At 35.9% G+C, this 27741-nt stretch overlaps 1 protein-coding gene across 1 annotated transcript in view; it reads right to left on the reverse strand.

The window, feature by feature from the left end:
• The window catches only part of KCTD8 (potassium channel tetramerization domain containing 8), a 244961-nt gene extending 220819 nt beyond the window's left edge, over positions 1–24142 (reverse strand). Inside the window, exon 1 of the mRNA XM_011362799.1 lies at positions 22910–24142. Coding sequence (XP_011361101.1) covers positions 22910–23858 — 949 coding nt within the window. The 5' untranslated portion in view covers positions 23859–24142. The remainder of the gene's footprint in view (positions 1–22909) is intronic.
• Between the last annotated feature and the right edge of the window lie 3599 nt (positions 24143–27741).

Raw genomic sequence — 27741 nt, forward strand, 5'->3', positions numbered from 1 at the left:
GCCAAAAACATACAGTGAAGAAAGAAAAGCTTCTTTAATAAATGATGCTGGGAAAACGGGAAAGCCACCTGCAAAAGAATGAAACTGGACTATTGTCTATCACCACACACCAAAATTAACTCAAAATGGATTAAGGACCTAAATAGAAGACCTGAAACAATAAAATGCATAGAAGAAAACATAGGAACTAAGCTCAAGGACCTTGGACTTGAAGAGGATTTTATGAATTTGATCTCAAAGGCAAAGGAAATAAAAGCAAAAATAAATGAATGGGACTACATCAAACTGAAAGCTTCTGCTGAGCTAAAGAAATCGTCAACAAGGTAGAGAGACAACCATCCGAATGGGGAAATATATTTGCAAGCAACACCTCTGATAAGGACCTAATATTCAAAATATACATAGGACTCATACAACTCAATAACAACAACAACAAAAAAAACAAACGATCCAATCAAAAAATAGGCAGAGGATGTGAACAGACACTTCTCCCTAGAGGACCTACAAACGGCCAACAAATATTTGAAAAGATGTTCAACATCGCCAGCTATTAGGAAACTGCAAATCAAAACCTCAATGAGATACCATCTCACACCAGTTAGAATGGCTATAATCAACAGGAAACGTAATAACAAATGCTGGAGAGGATGCAGAAAAAAAGAAACCCTCATAATCTGCTGGTGGGACTGCAAATTGGTACAACCACTATGGAAAACAGTATGGAAGTTCCTCAAAAAACTAAGAATTGATCTGCCATATGAACCAGCAATCTCTCTACTAGGTATTTACCCCAAAGACTTGAAAAATCATATCTATAAAGATATTTGCACACCGATGTTCATAGCAGCATTATTCACAGTGGCCAGGACATGGGAGCAACTGAAGTATCCTACGATAGATGATTAGCTAAAGAAGCTGTGGTACTTATATACAATGGGATATTACTCAGCCATAAGAAGAGATGAAATACTGCCATTTGCGACAACATGGATGGAATTCGAGATAATCATGCTAAGCGAAATAAGCCAGACAGAAAAAGTTAAAAATCACATGATATCTCTTATATGTGGGATATAAATCTAAAAGCAACCAAGGAACAGGACAAACAGAGATTCTTGGACATGGACTATAGACTAGTGGTTATCAGAGGGTAGGATGTGGAGGAGGAGGGGGCAAGTAGATGGGGAAAAGGGGGTCAACTATAGGGGGGTAGGGGTAGAATGAAGTGGATAAAGGAGATCAAATATATGACAGCTGAAGGAAACTGGTCTTTGGCTGGTAAACACACAGTAGAATATACAGATGTTAAATTATAATGTACACCTGAAAATTATATAATTATATTAACCAATGTTACCCCAATAAAGTTAATTAAAAAAATACCCAAAAAAAAGCAAAAAAGAAAGAAAGAGAGAAAATGAAGGGAACTTAACAAGTAAATTTTTAACGAGAGCAATAACATATATATAAATTAATAATATAAGAAAAAAACAGAATACACATTTTTCAAGAACACGTAAGAATACATATTAAATACATTAGTATGGTGTCTATGGAGATGAAGTTGTAGAGACTGAATGTTTTAAATATTTTGAATAATAATAGGCTTGCAGAGGCAAATGTGCCTTGAAGATCTGTTATTACTGATTTATTTTTAAAGCTACATTTCTTAGACTCTCTTGTGGCTAGGATTCCATATGTCATTCATGTTGTACAACCAGACACTTGTAAAATGAAGCATAAGAGAAGACAGGTAGTGTGCTCACAGTATTATTTTGACCATTATGGATTATGACAGAGGCAAAGTGCTAGACCATGGCAGCTTCTTGATTCTAAGCTCCCACATTATTGCAAAGCAACACCACCCTTGGCAGCCCTAATTTTGTTGTGGTTGAGAATCATTCCTGGAAGCTCAGCCCTCCCAAGCAATTTGTGAGCTATCTATACAATACTTAATAAGTTTGTCCAACTTAAAGTAACTAGAGTGGAGTCTGTTGTCTGCAACTAAGACCGCTGAAAAATACAGGGAGTCAAAAAACCATTGCCTTTTCAAATTTTTCCAGATTTATTGCAAGATAAAGAATTTGAAATGACTGTATTACATTTCTAGGATTGCCGTAACAGAGTAACACAAACTGCATGGCTTAAACAACAAAAATTCATTTTCTCACAGTTCTGAAAGGCTAAAGTCCAAGATCAAGGTATTAGAAGGATTGATTCTTTCTGATGAACATGAGGAAGAAACTGTTCCATGCCTCTCTCCTAGCCTCTGGTGGTTTGCTGGCAATTTTTAGTATTCCTTACCTTGTAGATGCATCAGCCCGGCCTCTGCTTTCACATTCACATGGTGTTCTTCCGGTATGCATGCACATCTATATCTCTATATCCAAAATATCTCCTTTTTATAAGGACATCAATCATATAGGATTAGGGCCCATCCTAATGACCTCATTTAAATTCGATTACCTCTGTACAGACTCTGTTTCTAAATAATGTCACATTTTGATGTATGGGAGTTAGGGCATCAACATATCTTTTGGGGGGGGGCACAATTCGATCCACAAAATACTGCATACAATTTAACAAAAATTATAGCCATTAGTCCCTAGACCCTGGTGCTCATACTAAAACTATGAGGTAAATCTGTTATCTCTTTTTTTTAGTTTTATGAATGCTAAGTATCAAATTATAATTATGATAAGTAAGGCTTCAAAGTAGTAGCTATAAAACAGACAGCTTGAAATAACTAAGTTTACTTTACAATTCAAACGTGCTAACAGAAAGTAAAAACTGAAATATTGTAATGGTTCCTACATGCCTTAGAAACACATCAGTCCAATGGAAGGAATGCAAATGAGTATGCTAAGCTACAAAAACTTCAATGCTGGACTTCCAAGTGTATTCATTCATGGTTCCATTTACCAGCACCAACATTAACAATTATTAACAAGTACCATATCTTCTTATTACAAAGCCAATATATATCTTTTTACGACTGTCTGTGAAGCATGCTGAAATAATCTATCACAGGTCCACTTGACTGAAATAGAAAGGATTACCTCATAACTATTTCAAATTCAAATGTATCTTAACTAGGATACTGTCAAAGGTAACTGGGGGAAGTCTTCATTTTCGTTTGACTTTAGAATTTCTTCATGGAGAATAGGCAGCATCTCCAAAAAACTGAGCAAAATCTGGACTCTTGAATGGGCTTTGCATCTCTTGAAGTGGCAAAATTTCTCAGAAAAGGAATTAGGTGTTAAATAAAACTAGAAAGATTGACGCTTTCAAATTACTGAATTTATCTCTAAATAGGTAATTTAAACAAAAGTTCAATATCATTAGTAGTGTCACATTTTTCTAAACTGGTCATTATTCAACCACAGGATAAACATTTTTAATTGCCCCAAGTGGCCATGGAGTAATACTGATGCTTCCTCTAAACATGCTCAATTGTACACACACACACACACACACACACACACACACACACACACACACACGCAGATCATGCCTAGACTTTTGTGGACAGAAGTTAGTAAAAGCATGGCCAAGAGCGGGGCTCATCTCACAGAGCCTCAGAAGTAGTGTATTACACATCTACAAGGTACTGTACACCCAAACCAGATATATCCAATCTAGAGTTAAGTAGTTTGTAACCTACACATCTATATGTCATGGCTCTGATCATAACAGACAGGAAATGTGTTCACTATTGTTTACTACCACATATTTAGCACCTAACAGACTGCTTCATATACAATTTTGGTTAATGCATGAATAAATATACGTGAGCTAAATAAGAGATATGACTCAGTAGCTTAAAATGAATCTACCCTGAATTTCTCTCAGTTTGGTAGTTATTATATTTCTGAATGTTTTTAAAATCATAAAATAAGATAGTGCATGAAAATATATCACCCACAATAAATGTTTTGTTAATAGCAATATACTCAATACGCTCTAAGAAATGACAGTCTGAAACACTGAAAAAAGAAAAAATACTCTATTTTTATTCAGCACAGATTTCTTGGAACATATTACTTATGGAATTCCATAGAAGTAAGATGAAAAAGATGAATTTATACCATTCTCTATATGAAGAAATGAAGTACAGAAAAATAAAGTAGTACAAAATAAAATAAGTTTATATGATGAAGGTTAAAAATATAGCCCAAAGACTTTTATCACCAAATTTTTCTTTTTTATTCTAATTCAGGATCAACAGTAGAAGGACTCATTCCCAAACTCCGCATATGGATTACACCAATAATTTGAAATTGCCATGCCTGTTTTCTCCCACTACTCACTATAAAGTTGCCACTGTACCAACTTTAGCAACTTTTCTTCATCAGAAACAGAAGTCACCAAACTGAATTCAAGAATACATCGAAAAGATTATATACCATGACCAAATGAGATTTATCCCTGGGATGCAAGAATGGTTTTACATATATGCAGGTCAATAAGTATAATACATCATATTACTTAAATGAAAGATAAGAATCACATGATCATCTCAACAGAGGCAGAAAAAACATCTGAAAAAATACAACATATATTCATGATAAAATCTCTTAACAAATTGGGTATAGATGGAACATATCTCACTATAATAACAACATGTAATAAAGGTTATATATGACAAAGCCAAGATAACATTACATTCAATGAAGAAAAAAAAATTGAAAGTTTCCTCTAAGATCAGAAACAAGACACTGATGCCCCTTCTTACCACTCATATTCAATATAGTACTGAAAGTCCTAGCTAAGGCAATTAGGCAAGATGATGATAGATGATAGATAGATGATAGATGATAGATAGATAGATAGATAGATAGATAGATAGATAAACAGACAGCATCCATATAAGAAAGGAAGAAGTAAAATCGTTGTTATATGCTGATGATATGATCTTATATTTAGTAAATCTCAAAGATTCAGTCAAAAAACTATTGGAATTAATCAATGATTTCAGTAAAGTGGTAGGATACAAAATTAACTTACGGATATCAGTTGTACTCCTTTACCATAATAATGACACATCTAAAAAATAAAAATAAAGAAAACTATCCCATTCACAATAGCATTAAAAACAATTTTAAAAACTTAGGAATAAATTTAACCAAGAAAATGAAAAATCTATACAATAAAAACTACAAGACTTTGCTAAGTCAAAGAACACAAATAAATGGGAGGACATCTCATGTTTATGGATCAGAAGAATAAATATTATTCAAATGGCTGTACTACCCAAAACCATATACAGATTCATTGCATTCCTCATCAAAATACCAAAGGCATTCTTCACAGAACACAAGACACAATTCTAAAATTTTTGTGGAACCACAAAAGACCCTGAATAGCCACAGCAATCCTGAAAAAAAAAAAAAAAAGCCAAAGGTATCATGCATCCAGATCTCAAACTATACTGCAAAGCCATAGTAATAAAAACAGTATGCTACTGGCACAAAAATAGACATGGAACAGAATAGAAAGCTCAGAGTTAAATCCCAGTATATACATTCAGCTAATATTCAACAAGGGAGCCAAGAATATCCAATCAGGAAAGGATAGTCTCTTCAACAAATGGTGCTGGGAAAACTAGAGAAACAGATACAGAACAATAAATTGAACCTCTATCTCACACCACTCCCAAAAATGAAATGGATCAAAGGCTTGAACATAAGATCTGATACATAAGACTCCTAGAAGAAAACATAGAGAAGAAGCCCATCAATACTGGCCTTGGCAATAATTTTTTTGAACATAATGCCAAAAGCACAAAGAAAAGCAAAAATCAAAAACTGGGACTACATCAAATTCAAAAGCTCCTGTACAGCAAAAGAAACAATAAAATGAAAATACAATGTACAGAATTGGAGAAAAATTTTGCTAATCATATATCAGAAAAGTGGTTAATATCCAAAATATATAAAGAACTCAGTCAACTTAATAACAAAATAAAAACAAACAATTTAATTAGAAAATGGACAGAAGAAAAATAGACATTTTTCTAAAGAGGACATCAAAATGGCCAACAGGTACATGAAAGATGCTCAACACTAATCACTAATCATCAGGGAAACAAATCAAAACCACACTGAGATATCACTTCATACCTGTTAGAATGGCTATTATCAAGAAGAGAAGAGGCAACAGGTGCTGGCAAGGAGGTGGTGAAAAAAACCTTTTACATTGTTGAAGGGAACATAAATTGTTCCATCCACTATGGAAAATAATATAAAGTTTCCTCAAACAATTAAAAAGTAGAATGACCATATGACCCAGCAATTCAACTTCTGGATATATACCCAAAGGAAATAAAAACAGGATTTGGACAAGATATATAAGCACTCTCCATGTTTGTCATAGCATTCTTACAATAGCCAAGATATGGAAACTACCCAAATGTCTATCGACAGATGAGTGGATAAAAAAATATGGTATATATACACAATGGTACATTATTCAGCCATGAGAAAGGAGGATATCCTGCCATTTTTGACAATGTGGATGGACCTTGAGCACATTATGCTAAACGACATAAGTCAGATAGAAAAAGACAACTACTGTATGATATCACTTATATATGGAATCTAAAAAGTTAAAACTGTAAAGAAAAAGACAGTAAATGGTGGTTATCATCAGATGGGGGGGATAAGAGTGATGATATTTAAGGGTATAAGCTTATAATGAGTAGTAATAAGCCATAGAGAACTAATGCACAGTATAATGAACATGGACAATAATATTGTACTATAATTATGTAATGGGATAAATATTACTACATCAGCAATCATATTAAAATATATAAACATATCAAAGTAACATGCTGTACACCTTAAACTTATTTTTTTTAAAAAAAGAACTCATTTTGTAATTACATGTGTGAAAATCCTTACCCTCCAACTGCAGAGGCATCCTAGATTCAGCCTTCACCAACCAGAAGAAAAGAGGTCAAAATATCAGAGCATTATCGCTGAATGGCTGTCAGCATTTGCCTTAGATTTCTGCTTTCTTCAAATATCTAGACTTTTAGAAATTAAAAACTTACATTCAAAATGTGTAGCATAGTTTCAATAAGAGCTGATTGAGTTGGAAACTAACATAGTTTTCTCCAAATTGTGTAGATATGTACTTGAATCCAAAATCGAGACTGAAATTTTTGGCCAAATGCCCAAAATCTGAGCAATGTTTAAGCCCACCTGGCCCTGGCCCTGTAACAATTTGATCTCTTGCATAAAACTGCAGAAAATCAAAGCTAAAAGCCTTCATCAGAAATATATAGAGTATGATTAAGACGTATGTTGCCTAAATACAACCCATAGTTTGATACAATAACCATTGAATACCAGTATTCTTGTTAATTGTGTCAGAATTAACCAGTGACCAGCACTAGACCTGGAGTAGTGCAGTTTTTCCCTAAGCAATGACAATCCAACTACAACAAACTTATTTTAATAATATACTACAGCTTATGTTATGTTTAGTAGCTCAATAACTTTTTTAAATTTTACTAATGATAATGATAATGGAACCAGATAATGCTACCAGAGCAATTTGGAATAGGTATTGCTATCAATTAAGAAATCTGGTATGAAATTAGTTATGTATTTTGAGGTCTTTAAGTTAATAAATGACGATAGCTATTACATATTAAGCATTTAATTTGTGCCTGCCTGATAGTCTTCTAAGTGTTTTATATGTATTTATTTAATTCTCATAACAAACCTCTGTTATGAGTGTTATTTTTTCCCCTCACTTTCCTTTCAGGAAAGAGATTAAATTATTTTCCCAAGATATCAAAGCTAGAGCTGGAATTTGTCAAGGAATCTGACTAAAAAGTAGTATTAAACTATTCACAGTGTTCAGGGCTTTTGCTTCTTAGGAGTGGGGGCCAAGAGATTCTGGTATTGTCTCTCCCTAAACACAGTACTGCTCTTCCTGGTCTGCTTGTACCAGAAATCAGACAACATGTCTAATTAATTATACAAAATGATGAGAAAAAGCAATGTAGTACGAATTCTATTTTGCTGAAGGTTTTTGATATAATAACTTATGAAAGAAATGGAAGTCGCTCAATTGCATGGTTAAATCGCTTACTATTCTAGTGGCCTAAAGTCAATATATATTTCTTTATTATATTATTTTATTGTCTTTAACTCGCTTTTTTCTATATAAGTAAGTTTTAATAGGAAAATGGTTACAATATGGTAGAAATACCATTCCAGGTTTGGTGAATAAACGTTGAACTAATGATCATCCTTCTAGGTACCATGAAGCTATATGTTGTTATTGCCAGCAAAGTTAATTTATTTTTATAAACTACCTAACACAAAATTCATGAGTGTAAGTCAATGTGATACTGTAATATTGATCATAAAACAGTAATACCTATTAAGTGTATTTTAAAAGATTTTTAAAACTAAGAGTAGAGATAGCAATATAGGGTTAACTGGATCCTCACCTTTACAAATACCTACCAGATAGCCAGATACTTCTTGAATTTATGTTTGCACCACAACAGGGCCTGACTGATCACATCTGGTCACAGCAGTCACTCCACACCCCACTTTTGAAAAGCAACTAGTCAACGACATGTCTGTGGGCAGGCTGTAATACTAAGCATTTGCCCCAAATCTTTCTTGCACTAAAAAAAGACCTTCTATCTCACCAATCATTTAAATATAAATAAATCCATGTATGTGTCTGTGGGTGTGAATCCACATGTATGTTTACAATTCTAACTTCATTTATAACATTTTAATCTGTCCATATTTTACTTACTATTTCACTTATTTTCATTCTTTATAGGTGGCTGTGTAACAACTTCTCATGTCATTACCCCACTCTTCCTAATACACTAAATAATCCATTTGTAACATAATTCACTATAACATAAAGCTTACTCTGTGATCACCTTAAATGAAAGGTCTCTGTCATTTATATGTCTTGCCCCAAGCTGTAGCCTGGTAATTGCTCAATAAGCACAATTTAAATTGAAGTGAAGCTAAATTTCAAGTCAATAACAATCTTAATGGAACCTCCAAAACTTCTGGTTCATTCATTAATTTTCACTTTCATTCAAAAAACAAACATTTATCAAGTTTTAAATATGATATTAACCACTGCATTGGGGGCCAAGAACACAAGAAAAAGACTTGGTGCTAAGTCTTAAGAACAGAGTAAGCTGATGAGGAAGAGCAACATGAAAAGAGCAATCCATCTGACTATATATAGCCAAAGAAAATGAACACAGGCCGTACTCCCATGTTAATTGCAGCATTATATAAAATAGCTAAGATAAGAAAACAACTTAAGTGTCCATCGATGGAAAAATGGATAAAGAAAATACTACACACACACACACACACACACACACATATTGGAATATTATTCAGCCATGAGAAAAAGGAAATTCTGACATTCGCGATAGCATGGATGGACCTCAAGGGCATTCTGCTAAGTGAAATAAGTCGGATAGAGAAAGACAAATACTGTATGGTATCACTTACATCTGGAATCTAAAAAAACTGAGCTTGTGGAAACGGAGAGTAAGAATGGTGGTTACAAGAGACTGGGAAGTAGGAGAATTGTAATGTCCATATGAGGGTACAAACTTTCAGTTGGAAGGTGAATAATTTCTGGAGATTTAATGCACGACATTGTGATCACAGTTAATAATACTGTGTTATTTATTTGAAATTTGCTAAGAGAGTAAAATTTAAATGTCCTCACCACAAAAAGAAAAAAAATGGCAATTACATAACATGATGGAGATGTTACCTAACTACTGTGGTCATCATATCACAATATAGAAGTCTATCAAATCATTATGTTGTACATATCGTAAACTTACACTAGGTTACATGTGAATTACATCTCAATAAATCTGGAAAAAAGTAAGATACATCAAGAAAGAAAAGAAGAGAGAGATAATTTCATATTGTAGGAAACGTAATGAGGTCCTCTATCCAATGTACTACAAAAAGATAGAGAAATGCAGAGGCTAAATGTAGAAGGATTCCACAGCAAGGGGTCACTCAACATTACATGGTTATAACATCAGTGGTTAAAAACCAATGGGTTAGGAAAGCTCAACATAAAATATTTCATTATATTTGTTTTTGAAAGTGCAAAATACAGCTAACCTTGTAGGATAATTAGGTTTCATAAAATGTTCACCTGCAAGAATGAATGATGAGATGTGTGCAGATGATGGGCACAGGACAGGCATATCCAACTCAACAGCAGGACTTTCATCATTACCCTTAGAATTTATAAAGTATTTAACTTACCTATTAGAGTAACTTTGAAATCCTGTGAATAAACTTATTCTCACCTTCAAAAAGTCCTCATAAAACCTCTGGTGGTGTAGCCTCCCACTACTAAACGAATAAACTCCATTAGAAATGTCACCAGCATGTGTTGTAGGATTGTGCTGCTAAGGGCTGAAAGCTCACTCAAATAACCTGAAGATAATTCAAATGAGGCTTTTAAAATATGTGTAATTAAGTATAGATTGAAGGGTAATCTAAAATTCTACTTTCTAAGTACTTCAAATTTATACACATATATTGCAGTATAAATATAAATATATTTTCCACAATACTTTAAGACTTCAAAAATACCAAAAGCCAATCCCAATACTCAACAGTTACTTGATACTTTTCTGAACCTAATTATACCAAGTATGTAATTTAATGGCATTGACTAATATTTAAGATCTATAAACTATGCATTATTAACAAAATTAATTTCAAATAAAATATTTTCGAGAGTCCAGACCTGTATTTATATGGGCAAATAACTTTTGACAGATTCGGTGGAAACATGTGGAGTGAGAGACGTCCCTAGATCTCTCTTCTTGAAACAACAATAAGCTGAACATCTAAAACTCAACAACAAAAAAAAACACCCAAACTGCACACAAGCACATCTGAGCGTGGGATCTGTGCATAAGAGCTACCACAGGTCAGAAACCCGAGTGTCAGGTGGTAGACTGGGAGTAATAAAGAAGCTGCCTCTCGCAGCCGCCAGAGCTCTCTGTAGGAGGACGAGGAGAGGTGAAGGCACAGTGACTTTCCTCAACAACCCTGCCTGGAAGTGCCAGGGCTTGTACACAGCCAACCAGAGGGCCCAGTCATCAAGGCAGAAAGCGGAGAAGCAGGGTGTGACTGCAGAGAAACAGCTGATTTTTACCAACCCCGGTTGCAAAACCAAGGCTGAGCTGCAGCCCCCAACCCCCAACCTAGAGGGCCCGTCCCCTCATATATTTCCAGACAGATCAGAGCGGAGCCCAGGGGAATCTGAGCAAACTCTAACAAAACTGCTAGGGATACAAGAAGCTTAGATGCCACCTACTGGAAACCAAAAGAAGAGCGTCTTCTTTGCAGCAGGCTAAAGAGAGACCGTTATATAATAAATCTTTTTGGAAAAAAAGAAGAATACACTTCCATTAAGGCCCAGGTGGAGAAATAGTCCATTAAACACCATGAACAAACAAAGTCACAAGGCATCTCAGAAAGAGAGAGAAAAAACTCCAGAAAATAAGCTTACAGACATAGAAATATGCGACAAATGACAGAGAATTCAGGATGGTACTTCTGAAAAAACTCAATGAGATCCAAAAGAACTCAAATCAACACTTTCAGGAATTGAAAAAACAATGGTTGAGCACAGCAAAGAGATTGAAACCCTCGAAAAAAACCAAATAGACTTCTTGAGATGAAGAACACACTGCAAAAGTTGAAAAATGACATAGCAAGCTTAGGAAATAGAGTCTACTAGATGAAGGAAAGGATCAGTGATATCGAAGACAGAAATCTAGAAATAAATCAGAAGGAAGAAGAGAGAAACTAAAGAATGAAAAATAATGAAAGAGAAATACAAGAACTAGCTGATACCATCAGGAGAGGAAACATAAGAATAATGGGAATTATTGAAGGCGAGGAAAAGGAGCAGGGACTAGAAAGCATTTTCAGACAAATCGTGGATGAGAATTTCCTAAATCTAAGGAAAGAGCTGGAGCTTGGAATTCAAGAAGTCAAAAGATCACCCAATTATCTCAACCGAAAAAGGCCTTCACCAAAACACATTGTATTAAAGTTATCAAAAATCAACGACAAAGATAGAATTCTCAAGGCAGCCAGGGAGAAAAAAAGGGTAATGTGTAAAAGAAAACCCATTAGATTATCATCGGACTTCTCAGCACAGACTTTACAAGCCAGAAAGGAATGGAACCAAATATTTAAACTATTAAGTAAAAGGAACTACCAGCCTAGAATAATGTATCCAGCTAAGCTCTCATTTATATGAAGGAGAAATCAAGACATACAAAAATTGCACTACAGGAAATACTGAAAGAGGTTAGCTCACCTAAAACAAAATAACAGCAACAACAAAAATATATAATTAGGAGTAAAGTGACTATCAGGCAAATAAAGCAGAGCGGTGCAACCCTTATTAAGAGCAGGGCATTATAGCTTAAATAATAAGAAATGAATTGTTATAACAAGATAGTAATGAACGTTCAGCATACATAGGGACAAATGGAGAAAACAATGACTGAAAAGGGGAGTATTCAAAGATCCAAATTTGCAAAGGGGAATAGAGATAAGTCACGCACAGAAGAAAATACACGACTGTATATAGATAACTATACTTTACATATTCGTAATGGTAACCACACACCAAAGATTCAGAACTTAAATATATAACAAGAAACAAGAAGAACCAGAAGCAAAACCCACAAAAGCCAACCCCCTCCTCCCAAAAAAACAAAAACACAAGGACAAGGAAGCAATGGAAACACAAAGCAACCAGAAAGCAAAAGATAAAATGGCTATAAGAAGACCTCATATTTCAATAATCACCCTAAATGTAAATGGACTGAACTCATCAATAAAAAGGCACAGAGTTGCAGAATGGATCAAAAAACAAAACCCAACCATATGCTGCCTCCAGGAGACACATCTCAGCTCCAAAGACAAATATAGACTCAAAGTGAAAGAATGGAAAACGATATTTCAAGCAAATGGCATTCAGAGAAAAGCGGGAGTAGCAGTACTAATATTGAATGAAATAGACTTCAAAATAAAAAAGGTAAAGAAAGATACTGAGGGACATTTCATAATGATAAAGAGAATCATGCACCAAGAAGACATAACACTTATTAATATCTATGCTTCCAAACAGGGAGCCACAAAATATGTAAAGCAATTACTAACAGAACTAAAGGAAGAAACAGACCAAAACACTATTGTAGTAGGGGACCTAAATACCCACTGTCAGATTTAAACAGATCATCCAAACAGAAAATCAATAAAGAAATAACATTTTTAAATGACATTTTAGTCCAATTGGACACAATTGATATTTACAGAGTCTTCCATCCCAAAACAGCTTCTTATACATTCTTCTCTAGTGCATATGGAAAATTCTCAAGAATCGACCACATACTAGGACACAGAGATAGCCTCAACAAATATAAGAGGGTTGAAATCATACCAACCCTATTCCATGATCATAATGCTTTGAAACAATAGATCAACTGCAAAAAGAAAGCAAGAAGAACTACAAATACATGGAGATTAAACAACATGCTACTGAAGAATAACTGGATCAGAGAAGAAATAAAAACAGAGATCAAGAGATACATAGAAACGAATAATAATGATAGTACAACATATCAAAACTTCTGGGACACGGCAAAAGCAGCCATAAGAGGAAAGTTCATAAAATTACAAGCCTACCTCCGAAAACAAGAATGAGCGCAAATAAATAACCTAACACATCATCTTAAAATACTAGAAAACTAAGAACAAATGAACCTAAAGTCAGCAGAAGAAAAGAAAACATTAAAATTAGAGGAGAAACAAATGAAATTTAAAACAAAACAAAAAAAATAAAAATAAGTAAATGCAACAAAAGCTGGTTGTTTTTAAGAGGGTTAATAAAATTGACAAACCTCTGCATAGACTCAATAAAGAAAAAAGAGAAAGGACATAAATAAGTAAAATCAGGTATGAAAAAGGGGAAATTATGACTGATGTCACATAAATAAAAAGATCATACAAGAATACTATGAAAAAGCATATAACACCAAATTTAATAACCTAGAAGAAATGGACTAGTACTTGGAAAAACACAACCTTTCTAGACTGAATCAAGACAAATTGGAAAATCTAAATAGACTGATCAGCAGTATGGAAATTGAAACAATCATCAAAAACCTACCAAAAAGTAAAAGTTCAGGACCAGGTGGCTTCACCAGTGAATTCTACCAGATATTCAAAGAAGATTTAATACCTATTCAACTCAAAATCTTCCAAAAAAATCGAAGAGGAGGCTATACTTCCCAACTCATTTTATGAGGCCGATATTAACCTGATACCAAAACCTGGTAAAGATAACACAAAAAAAGAAAACTACAAACCAATATCTCTCATAAACACAGATGCAAAAATCCTAAATAAGATACTAGCGAACCGAATACAGCAACATATTAAAAAGATTATACACCACGATCAAGTGGGCTTCATTCCAGGGGCACAAGGATGGTTCAACATATACAAATCGATTAATGTGATACACCACATCAACAAATTAAAAAATAAGAATCATATGATTATATCAATAGATACAGAAAAAGCCTTCAACAAGACACAGCATATATTTATGATTAAAATATTTCACAAAATTGGTATAGAAGAAAAGCACCTTAACATAATAAAGGCTATATATGACAAACACTTAGCCAACATTATACTTAATGGTGAAACATTAAAACCTTCCCTCTAAGATAAGGAACAAGGCAAGGATGGCCACTATCATCACTCTTATTCAATAAAACACTGTAGTCCTAGCGAGTGCAATCGGACAAGAGAAAGATATAAGAGGCATCCAAATAGGAAACAAAGAAGTCAAGCTATCACTATTTGCGGATGACATGATTCTCCATACAAAACTCTAAAGACTCCACAAAAACACTATTAGAAACAAGAAACAATAAGCAAATACAGTAAAGTCTCTGGATACAAAATCAACATTCAAAAATCCATAGCGTTCCTATACTCTAACAATGAAGTGTCAGGGAAAAAAAGTGGAAAAATAATTCCTTTTGCAATTGCAACAGAAAATATAAAATACCTAGGAATAAATTTAACGAAACATGTGAAGGACCTAGAAATGAAAACTACAAGACCCTATTAAAAGAAATTGAAGAAGATACAAAGAAATAGAAAGATATTATGTGTTCTTAGATTGGAAGAATCAACATAGTTAACATGACCATATTACCTAAAGCATTGTACAGATTTAATACAATCCCTATCAAAATCCCATCGGCATTTTTTAAAGAAATAGAACAAGAAATCATCAGATTTGTATGGGAGCATAAAAGACCCTGAATTGCCAAAGCCATCTTGAGAAAAAAGAAGGAGGCTGGAGGCATCACTCTGCTCAACTCCATATTATATTACAAAGCGACAATAATCAAAATAGCATGGTATTGGCAGAAAAACAGAGACACGGACCAGTGGAACAGAATCAAGAGTACAGAAGTAAACCTATATTTATATGAGCAAATAATTTTTGACCAAAAAGCCAAAAACATATGGTGGAGAAAGGAAATTCTCTTCAATAAATGGTGTTGGAAAAACTGGAAAGCCACCTGCAAAAGAATGAAACTGGACTGTTGTCTATCACCACACACCAAAATTAACTCAAAATGGATTAAGGACCTGAATAGAAGACCTGAAACAATAAAATGCATAGAAGAAAACAGGAGCTAAGCTCAAGGACCTTGGACTTAAAGAGGATTTTATGAATTTGATCTCAAATGCAAGGAAAGTAAAAGCAAAACTAAATGAATGGGATTACATCAAACTAAAAAGCTTCTGCTCAGCAAAAGAAATCATCAAGGTAAAGAGATAGCCACCCGAATGGAAAAATATATTTGCAAGCAACACCTGTGATAAGGGCCTAATATCCAAAATATACAAAGGACTCCCATGACTCAATAACAACAAAAAAACAAACAATCTAATCAAAAAATAGGCAGAGGATCTGAACAGACACTTCTCCCCAGAGGACATACAAATGGCCAACAAACATGAAAAGATGCTAAACATCGCTGGCTATTAGGGAAATGCAAATCAAAACCACAATGAGATACCATCTCACACCAGTTAGAATGGCTATAATCAACAGGACAAGCAATAACAAATGTTGGAGAGGATGCGGAAAAAAAGGAACCCTCATACACTGCTAGTGGGACTGCAAATTGGTACAGCCACTATGGAAAATAGTATGGAAGTTCCTCAAAAAACTAAGAATTGATCTGCCATATGAACCAGTAATCCCTCTACTAGATATTTACCCCAAAGACTTCAAAAATCATATCCATAAAGATATTTGCACACCGATGTTCATAGCAGCATTATTCACAGTGGCCAGGACATGGGAGCAACCAAAGTGTCCTATGATAGATGATTGGCTAAAGAAGCTGTGGTACATATATACAATGGGATATTACTCAGCCATAAGCAGAGATGAAATACTGCCATTTGCGACAACATGGAAGCAACTCAAGCAAAATAAGCCAGACAGGAAAAGTTGAAAATCACATGATATCTCTTATATGTGGGATCTAAATCTAAAAGCAACAAAGGAACAGGACAAACAGAGACTCATGGACATGGACTATAGACTAGTGGTTACCAGAGGTTAGGCATTGAGGGGATGGGGAAAGTCGATGGGGTAAAGGGAATCAAATATGTGGTGACAGAAAGAAATCCAACTATGAAAGGTGAACATACAGTGTAAACATATATGTCTCACTGTTAAAGTGTACAGCTGAAACTTATTGGATTTCATTAACCAATGTCACCATAAAAAATAAATTAATTAATTTAAAAAATATATATTGTCTTCCTTCCACCACATTCTGAGAAAAGAATATATAAAATGTACTTTATCATACAAGGTAAAATAGATTTTTTTTACAGAAAAAGAGTATATGACTTCCTTAACTGTTTAAGTCAGTTTATCAAATGAATAGGTATTAGTTGTTCACCGAAAAATGTGCTAAATTGGTTAAAACGGTTTATTTTCTTTAATGTCAAAATATTCATTAATATGATAGCCTTGATAAAAATTAATCCTTCGATCAAGTAAAGATATGACATATATTTATGGAATTCTTATGAAAATTTACCATAGATTAAGAAACATTAGTATCAATCATATACATTCACTTATATATTTCAATCATATAAATTCTAAGTACACAGTAGACACCGAAACAGTTTTGTCAAATTAACTGCGTGAAATAGGCATTATTTTTAAATGTTTAGGAGGAAGTGCTTGTTATTCAATCAGAACTGTTCAAATTCCAGCTCAGCCCCATACCAGTTCTATGACCTAGGTATGTTACTTAACCTCTTCAAATCATAGTTTCCCAACTGAAGTATTAGGGAACTAATGTCAAGCTTAAAGAATATTAAGAAAAGTAAACAAAATATGTACATAAAACACATCACAAATTTAGGTGCATAGTAAATTTTTTTATTAAACATTTCGTATTTTGAAAACAGTCAATATCTAAGTTTTCAGGGAAAATATTCAACACCAATATTTATTTATAATATTGTCTGTGACAAAGGACCTGTATTATATTTTATTATCTAAGATGTCAATAAAGAATTTAATGCCACAAGGAAAATGTCATTAAATATATCAATGTATTAAATGTACAAAACAAAGGAAAACAAAGATAGCATACAAACTTTCTATATAGCATAACCATAACTTTTAAAAAATGTTTGTCATCAATATATGCAGAGGAAAAAGACTGGAAAGAAACAAATCAAGATTTTATTAATAGTTACTGGTGGTAATTTCTAAAATTTTACTTTTCTTCTATAAAATTCCTAAAACTGCATGTATTATTTTCATAATCAAAAAAGAGGTACTTTTGAATGACAAGTGGACATTTTCACATTTTTGAACTAATGCTAGCTAATAATTTTGACAATAGAATAGATAATAACTGATACTACTTTCAAACATATCATTTCCTTTTTCCAAAAAGGACTTTTTTTTTCTTTTTAACTAAGGCATATTCACACATTTCCATGCACATATAATAAACACAAATTGTGAGTTCTAGCATTCTAAGCTATAGAATAAACACAAATTGTGAGTTCTAGCATTCTAAGCTATAAATGCCAAATAAGGCTTGTAATACCATTCTGACTTTCAGCCTCATTATTTGCAGGTTAGATCCAAGATTCTGTAGAAAGGTGGCAGGGAAAGCTAAAGCCTAACACTATAAAAAAGATCAAGTTTAGAGACAGTACTATGCCAGACATAAAAGTTTAATGCCCTTAAACAGAAACCAATGCCATAGCACAGTCTCCAAACTTTGTACACTTCAAAGTTTTTGTCATTTTCTGTTAGCTTTATTACTATAACTATTTACATAAAATCAGAATCTTGATGTTTAAGCTATCTGTTCCTTTTATTTATTCTCCACTGGTTCAAAAGTCATTCAGCCATGAGGTTGCAGAAGAAATTTTTCACATTATAGTTATAAAAATAACTAGTAAGTTTCCAAGAGGAAAATAACCCACAACAAAAAAAGTGGTTAACAAAATTGTTTTCATAAAACAGTGTTTGGCGATAAAAGAAGTATTTTTAGACTGGAAAATAAGATACAATTTTAAAGGAATTCATCTAAATAGAATGACTTTTTAAAGATGTTTCTTAAAAAGCTTTTAATGCAACAAGACTTCCAACATAGGATTGAATCACTGTTTTGTTTTCAACTGTACTAGATTTCTTCAACGCAACAAGATAAATTAAATTAGAATGAATTTGAAAGAGTGGACATAAAAAAATTAGTAAGAAAAATTAGATTTCACAGCCCAGTTCGGTAATAGCATTAATTCCTAGATCTGGCATTCTCATACATCACAACAATAAAAGATATACCAAACTGAAAGAATATCAAGTGCATCCTAGAGAAATGTATACCTTCACACCACATATTACTCAGCCAACACATGGAGCACTAAACTCAAAGAGCTGTAAAATAAGAACAATAAATCAGTAGTACTTCATTTTCTGTAAACTCACTGTTATGAGAAATAAAGGATGTATGTAATGCTAGTTCTAACAATGGGTGGTCTACATATCACATTTAAGCAGATAGTTAACTATTGTCTATATAATACAATATCAACATAAAATGTCTTTTTAATTTTTCTTAGATATTACTAAAAACAGCCACAATTACACTTAATGGAACCTCACCCTCTAAAAACAGAAAGCCCGATAAATCAGTTTTTCTACAAGAAAGGACAATCCATCTTAAGTATTAGAAAAGTAATATGAAGTTTAATAATACTAGTATATGTTGCAGAGTCTAAAAGACTTGATAAAATAATGAGTTTAGTCTGAGAATAGATAAAAATGTCCATATAATCAAGTGAAGCTGGTATTAAATAGCCTGTATATAACCTTCAGCATTAGAACCTAATGACTTGTACACAAGCATTTAAGGAGATATGAATCTAGCTCAGTGTTTGTCAGAAAATAGCGTCAAAGTTTCAAATCCTAGTGGAGAGTGTTAAAACACTTCTTTGCCCTGAATCAGAAAATGATTCTGTGAGGAGTTGATCCAAAAAAAAAAAATACTAACTGAAGTATGAGTGGCAAACCTAGGTGACTTAAACTTGGCCTTGAAAAATCCAAGTTCCGGGAAAGAAGTTGACTATGAAATGGGTTGTTTCAAACTTCTGAAAGTTAATTTGCTAAAATTTAGTTACAAAATAATTTTCCAATTAACTTTACAATTAAATCTATACTATACTTATACTTACTATAAAACAAAATTAAAATTTAACATCAATAAAAATAACAAAGGCTGTACTCTATTACTTATAATTTTAACAGCTAACATTTGGTAAGCTTTTATTGTAGGTCAAGCACTAGTGTAAGCTACACTTTACATGTATTTTCAAATCCTATAAAATTGGTAGTATAATAACCCCCATTATTCAGGCAAGGAAACTGAGACACAAAACAAGTAAATAATTTAACCAAGATCATACATTTGGCAAGTGTCTGGGAATACTGAACTATCTGCCATCCTCTTTCCCTCTACACAGAAACTCAGAGGTGAAGAAGGGAGAGACAGCTGAGTTTTTAGAGTACCATCAAATTACTAAATTCATATGTAGCCTGAATTTAAAAATGTGTAAAAATGACTGATGCATGTTATACAATAAATAAATATATGTTGAATATTTGTTGAAAGAACTGTGTCAAAAAGGTGAAATAAAAGATAAGGTCCTCTTCTGCATCTAAAACAGTAAACAAAGAAGTCCATTCAATAACTGTTTTTAATGAATAATACTGATAGTCTTTTTAAGTACTGCTAAACAAGATAATTACACTCTGTATACTTACATAATTACCAAACCAAATAGAATGGAAATATAAATACTTTACAATGTATTGTCATTCGCCAATATTAAGAGAAATCTCTTTCAAAATAATTTGTGAAAATATACTGCAAACTATACAAAACATAAAACAAATGTATGTGTAACAGTATTCAAGAACAAATTTATATCATAAATAAAAAATGACAACTACACTTGGTTGGTCAATGACTAGAATGCCACTTCAAAAAAAAAACCAATATTTAATCTGGAATTTTGTATTTTCCCCCACATGATAATCAATGAAGAAAGTTATGGGCCACTTCCTTAGAATTCTGGGACTGTTATGAATGAATCTGAGCACATTAGTTATGCGAGTACTGCAAATGGTTGTTTATAATATGAATATTTTATTTTGTTAAAACTTCTAGCTTCAGAAGTGAAATATCCTGGATTCCAAATATCTTTCAAATTACGTTATTAGTTAAATTGGCTGTTTCCAACTTCAATATACTATTTTAAGGGCATTTTTTTTCATAATTTAGATATAATTTATATTATCTCTTCGTAATCAAAGTAATGAACATTTTTGAGTCCACAACTTTCTAGGGAAAAAGAAAGAACAAAACTGTGAAAGAGTCCAAAATGCAAAAACCTTAATTGCAGAATACTTATGCTTATATTTTCTCTAAAAAAATTCACTAGCCACAAGAAATTTTATCTCATCTTCTGAAATACTTGAAAATATACCCATGTTGAAATGACATAAATGTTTAAGGTCTAAAGGTTAATAAAGATCCCATTGATAAGGGATAAAATGTAAAGAATGTTGCTAAAAAATAGTTTAATTACTTAATATATATTGAAGACATCCCATTTTATATAAGCAATAAAATATTACTTTCCTTTGGATGGCTTTTCTACTAATCTTTTTTACTGTGAAACAAATAATACTTGGATATAATTAAGACGATTAGATTTTTATCTACCACTTCAGTGGACACTTGCTTTGCTTCTCTGTTTCCTGAGAAACGGCTTTCTCAGGAAATCCAGCACTATTAAAAAAGGCAATCTAAGACCCAGCGTGTTATGTTTTGCCACCAGACTTCCAAGGTTATTGGAATATACGAACAATGAGCACCTTCCAATCAAGACATCCTTTCCACTTCTCCAGTCAAAATAAAGTATAAAAAAATTTTCTAGTTCCCATACAGTGAGTAAATTACCAACATAAATAAATACAATGAAATCTGGTCTGTTTCTATCACCTGCGGTCAATGCTACTCTTCCTAACACCACAGGCAAATTTCGAAACTTCCCGTGTCTTGCCAAGAAAAACCATTTGCTAAATGATGTTCCTGCTGCCATCCCAGCTGGTTTTTCATTTTTCCAAATAACTCTCGAGTTGTGGCCCTCTTCGCTTTATAAACATCACTAAAAATTGCACCCAAGCCTACCTCCCCAACCCTCAGTTCTTGAACTTGATCCACAGAGCCCCCTTCTGAAGCGCACTATGCAAATCATCATGCCAAATGCTTCCCAAATCCTCTTCTCATTATCTCATTTCAGAAAAATCATAGCATTTATTCCCACTGGGAAAGTGGGCTCAGCCCCCTTTTGTACTTGAGGTGCCCAGAAAGAAAACACAGAGAGAGGGAGGGGGGAGGGGAGGGGAGGGGCAGAAGAGAGGGAGAGGGAGACGTGCATACACACACACACCACATCCCTTCCTAATCTCCAACTCTGACAACAGCACTCAGATATCCAAAATCTCTAGTTCACTCCACCTTCCGCTGTCCAAAAAACAGAGCAATCGTAGATGACAACTGGGAGAGGGAAAATCTGAGGTTTCTGAGGGTCGATGGAGACCTCTTTCCCACCAGTCGCTCTCTCACCCAAACCCGCTGAAGAGCTCTGGTGACATAGTGATCACTTCTCCGTTTGTCCCCTTCTGAAACCACCCGTAATTAGACGTTCCTGCGCTAGACCCGCACCGACAGGAAGTAATCCTGGTGGTGCGCGGCGATGCCATTTTGTCAACCTGCCCTCCAGAGAGACAACACTGAGACCCACATAAATTGACCCTCAGGAGTCCCGTGGAAGCGGAGGAGGAGGAAGACCTTTGCGCCCAGCCAGTGCTCCCGTCTTCTCCCTGTCCTCCGCTCTAGAAGTGAGACCAGAGCCTCCAGGGGCAGGGCGGGGAAGAAGGCAAGATCAATAAAGAGGGCTGCGTGGGAACTGCCTGCCCATGAGGGACAAGAAAGGAAATCGCAAAAAGAGAAAGCGTAAATCTTGTATGCTGCGTGACGGAGGCGTGCAAGGAGAGCCCCTTGCGCTTATCAGTTAACTAGTTCCAGCCCGGGACACCCGCCTGTCCGGCTTACAGACAGATTTCATCCACCAAAGGTCGGCGAGGGGGCGGGGAGAACCAGGAAATGCGGAGACCACTAACTTACGGAAGAAGATGTACTCCGTGTAGCTGCTCCAGATCTTGTCGTCGCGGTACTGGTTGACGAAGGCAGCGGTGCCCGAGGAGTTACACGCCACCATGTGGAAGCCAGACTCCGACAGGCGATCGAACGCTTGCTCCAAGTAGGTGAACTTGAGGTAGAAACGGGACGTGTACTTCTCGGGTGGCCGATCCGGGTCGCGGCTCTCATTGAGCGTGTCACCAAAGACCTCCTTCGCTAGCGCGATGCGTCCGCACACCATGATGCGCGCCACACGCCGGAACTTGGCGTCCGCCTGGTTGTCGCGCACCGTGGTGTAGGAGCCGCGATAGCCGAGCGTGAGGAAGCCTGAGCTTTTGTCCCGTGCGCCGCCGCCGCCGTGCGCTCCGGGGCCCGAAGGCGCGGCGGCCGCTGCCCCACGCATCAAAAGCGCGTCGCTGCTTCCCTGAGAGACGTTGTCCTCCAGGTCGCTCTGGCAGCCCTCGTCGTTAAGCGAGTTCTGCTTGGTGACCTTGGGCGACAGCAGCTTGACCAGGTCAGTCAGCTGGAAGTATTCGGCCTCGCGCAGGAGCCTCTCCTTCTCGGGGAAGTGCTCTGGCAACGCGAGCTGCTTGTCCCGCAGATAATCCAGCACGTACCTGAATAGGAAGCCGTCCCGGTCGATAAAGAAGCGCGCTCGGCTGTCCCTAGGCAGCTCGCCCCGGCGTCGGGCGCCGCCCCGGGGGCTGGAGGGCGAGAACATACTGGCCAGAATACTGTCCGGGACGCTGAGCAACGTCGAGTGCTTGGTCACATAGACCTGGCCCCCCACGTTCAGCTCCACCACCTCAGGGAAGGGCGAGGGCGCGCAAGGCCCTGGGGCGGCTACAGATGCGCCGGGCGAACTGGACGAGGAGACCATCTCGCTAATGGGCAGGATGGTGCTGCCGACGCTGCTCGTGTCCTTCAAAGCCATGTTCCACCCCACTGCTGACCAAGTAACCCGGGAGAGCGGCACTTTCACGTTCCCTGCACCTTCCGCGGCCCCCAGCCCTGGCGTGCGCCTAGTGCGCCCTCGGGCCGGGAGGTACCTTTCTCCGGCCGGGTCGGCCCGGTTCAGTGCTCGGGGTAACAGCGGCGGCGGCGGCGCCCGGGCTCCATCGGAGAAGAGAAGCGCGGGAGAGGAGCTCAGCGGGAGCGGGAGCGGCAGCGGCGGAGGAGGTCCTAGGAGGAGCGGCTGCTCCTTTGGGGAGATGGCGGGGAAGTGTGAGAGAGACTTGCAAGAGGCTCTTAAGGCTGCCGCTCCGCACTCCGTGGAGAGGGCGGGAGGAGGGGTCAGAGCAAAGAAAACTCGCCTCCCCAGCAGCTTGAGAGCGCGCCGCGAGTCCCGAGCGCGATCGGTGGCGCTAACTACTCCTCGCAGCCGGGAAGGCGGCACTGACGTCAAACCTGGGACTGGGACACGAGCCACAGCTGTCATTTAAAGAGATAAGCGCCAGCCGCAGGCTGCCGGGCTTGGACGCTAGGGGGCGGGGCCGGGGACCCAGCCAGTAGGAGATGTTACTTGGCTGCTAGCCTGGAGAAGCGGGCAGGGGACCTCCGAATACGAACTGGAAAAAGGACAGCATCTTTCCTTCATTTCGTTCCCTCCTTCCGTCCGTTCGTGCTTCCCTTCCTCCCTTCTTTTCCTTTTCCTCTCCCTTCCTTCCTTATCTCTCTCGGCCCCATCCGCACGGTAAAACTAGTTTTGTTTTCTTTTACTCTTGTATTAAAGTGGAAAGTGGAATGAGGAGGCGGGTGCGGGGGGAGGGAATGTAAGAAAAATGCAAATCTCCTAATCTGAAATTACTATGTTGTTATTTGAGCAGTGATCGCAAAAAATGACTTAATAGAGGTTTAGTCTCTTACAGTAGATTTACCATAGTTTTCGAAATAAAGAGTGAAATACCAGAATGTCTATTACAATCAAATGTTATGATTACATATTTAACTGCATGAGACACATGTAGTTGAAGAATTTTTAAAACTAAATTGATTTCAGTTCACGAAACTAATAAAAGGTTTTGTGTAACGTAACTGTTTTCAGTATTCGATTTATAGAAGATGCTTAATAAATGTTAACAGAGGAAAGGACAGAGCCAGAGAGAAACAACTCTATTTGTTCCTAGTTTCCAGTCTTAATGATCCCTTCATTAATTTCCATTTCCTTTTCAACTCCATAGCGGGGAGAGGAGGGCTTATGTTTTATTAGCCTTCTAATACCAAAGATCAGGTCACAAATGAAAATTGTATGAATTTAAACTCACCTTAATTTCCATTTGTATATAGTATAGGTACATTCTACAAAATCAGCATTAATGGTAATAAAAAGTGATGATAGATATGCAAATCTTATGATGTGGCACAATCTAGCATGCTTATCCAACCTGGGAATATCCTTGTGTGTTGAGAAATATAAAAAATCTTTCATTTACAACGTGCAAAAGTGAAAAGAGTATACTGTGACATAAAGTAGTTTCTTTAGACATCATAATATTATAGATGAACTTTATTAACAGTTAAAATAATACATAGATTTTAATGTTTTTTAAAAAATTCTAAATGCCTACTCTTTGAATTCCTCCTCTTTGACTCCGCCAAAAAAAAAAAAAAAAAGTACTTGACTTGGAATAAAGAATTTTATCAATAATACATTATTCTTTGGGGCATTACAAACTACATTTAATTCGTTGGTCCTTTTAAGCCACATCCACAGAAAATGTTACACCAATTTTGAAGTTAGATTACCCCAGGCAGAAAGAGCCTAATGGACCAATGAAAGAGCACAATGTATTTGCCAAAGAACTGAGATTAAAATTGGGTTTGTGATGTGCAACTTCATGCAATCCTCTTATTCAAGCATACTGCCTCCCCGTAAATATCTGAACTTATTGATCAAATTAAGTAGAATTCATTTTATCTTTCTTCATTTAAAACCTAAAATCAAAAAACATTTTTTATTTAAAATGGTAGTTCCTGGAAAAATGAATTAATAGAAGCTTTATAACCTTTATAGATGAATAAATAATAATGCTTCAAACAACTAATGAAGCCCATTTATCATAAGGCAAATGACCCTGATGATAAGGATGGTACAGACTATAGAATTATAATGAAGTGGATTCATAATAAGTATGCATATTTATGTATGAATATGAGGTCTCATATTGTCAGGGTAAAATCCATTTCAATTTTTTTAATTACATAAAACGTGCTTATAACGTAAAATGGTCTAAAATTTACACTCTAAATAATTCATTGCAGAAATTCTTAATGAATTGCATTGTGTGATATATTGCTTTTTCTTTCTTTTTATTTACTTATTTTTTATTATGGTGACATTGGTTAATGAAATTGATTAAGTTTCAGATGTACAATTTAGCAGTAAGGCAGAGAGAGAGAGAGAGAGAGAGAGAGAGAGAGAGAGCGAGAGCGAGAGCGCGCACGCATTTTGTATTCGCCACTCATAGATTTCTTTCTGTCACCACATATTTGACCCCTTTTATCTCATCTACTTCCCCCATCATACCCTACCTACCCTCTGGTAACCAGTAGTTTATTGTCCATATCCATGAGTCTCTATTTGATTTTCCTGTTTATTTGTTGCTTTTGGATTTATATCCCACATATAACTGATACCATGTGATTTTTCTGTCTGGCTTATTTCACTTAGCACGATTATCTCGCGGTCCATCCAAATGGCAGTATTTCATCCCTTCTTACGGCTGAGTAATATTCCATTGTATATATGTGCCACAGCTTCTTTATTCAATCATTTATTGTAGGACACATTGGTTGCTTCCATGTCTTGGCCACCATGAATAATGCTGCGATGAGCACCGGTGTGCAAATATCTTTTCAGATATGGGTTTTCAAGTCTTTGGGGTAAATACCCAGTAGAGGAATTGCTGGATCATATGGTAGATTAATTCTTAGTCTTTTGAGGAATCTCCATACTGTTTTCCATAGTGGTTGTTCCAATTTGCAGTCTCACCAGCAGTATATCAGGGTTCCTTTTTGTCCACATCCTCTCTAACATTTATTATTACTCATCCTGTTGATTATATTTATTCTAACAGATGTGAGATGGTATCTCATTGTGGTTTTGATTTGCATTTTCCTAATAGCTAGCGATGTCAAGCATCTTTTCATATATTTGTTGGCCATTTGCATACTCTCTAAGGAGAAATGTCTGTTCAGGTCCTCTGCCCATTTTATGATTGGATCATTTGTTTTTTTGTTGTTGTTGTTATTGAACTGTATGAGTTCTTTGTATATTTTGGATATTAGGCCCTTATCACAGGTGTTACTTGCAAATATATTTTCCCATTCAGATGGTTGTCTCTTTACCTTGTTGATGATTTCTTTTGCTGAGCAGAAGCTTTTTAGTTTGATGTAGTCCTATTCATTTATTTTTGCTTTTACTTCTCTTGCCTTTGAGGTCAAATTCATAAAATCTTCTTTAAGTCCAAGGACCTTGAGCTTAGTTCCTATATTTCTTATCTTCAGGTCCTTAATCCATTTCGAGTTAATTTTGGTGTGTGGTGATAAACAACAGTCTAGTTTCATTCTTTTGCAGGTGGCTTTCCAGTTTTCTCAGCACCATTTATTGAAGAGCTTTTCTTTCTTCACTGTATGTTTTTGGCTTTTTTGTCAAACATTATTTGCTCATATAAACATGGGTTTACTTCTGGACTCTCGCTACTGTTCCATTGGTCTGTGTGTTTGTTTTTCTGCCAATACCATGCTGTTTTGATTACAATTGTTTTGTAATATAATATGGAGTTAGGCAGAGTGATGCCTCCAGCCTCGTTCTTTTT

Source organism: Pteropus vampyrus, unplaced genomic scaffold (assembly GCF_000151845.1).
Source record: "Pteropus vampyrus isolate Shadow unplaced genomic scaffold, Pvam_2.0 Scaffold79, whole genome shotgun sequence".
Lineage (NCBI taxonomy): Eukaryota > Metazoa > Chordata > Mammalia > Chiroptera > Pteropodidae > Pteropus > Pteropus vampyrus.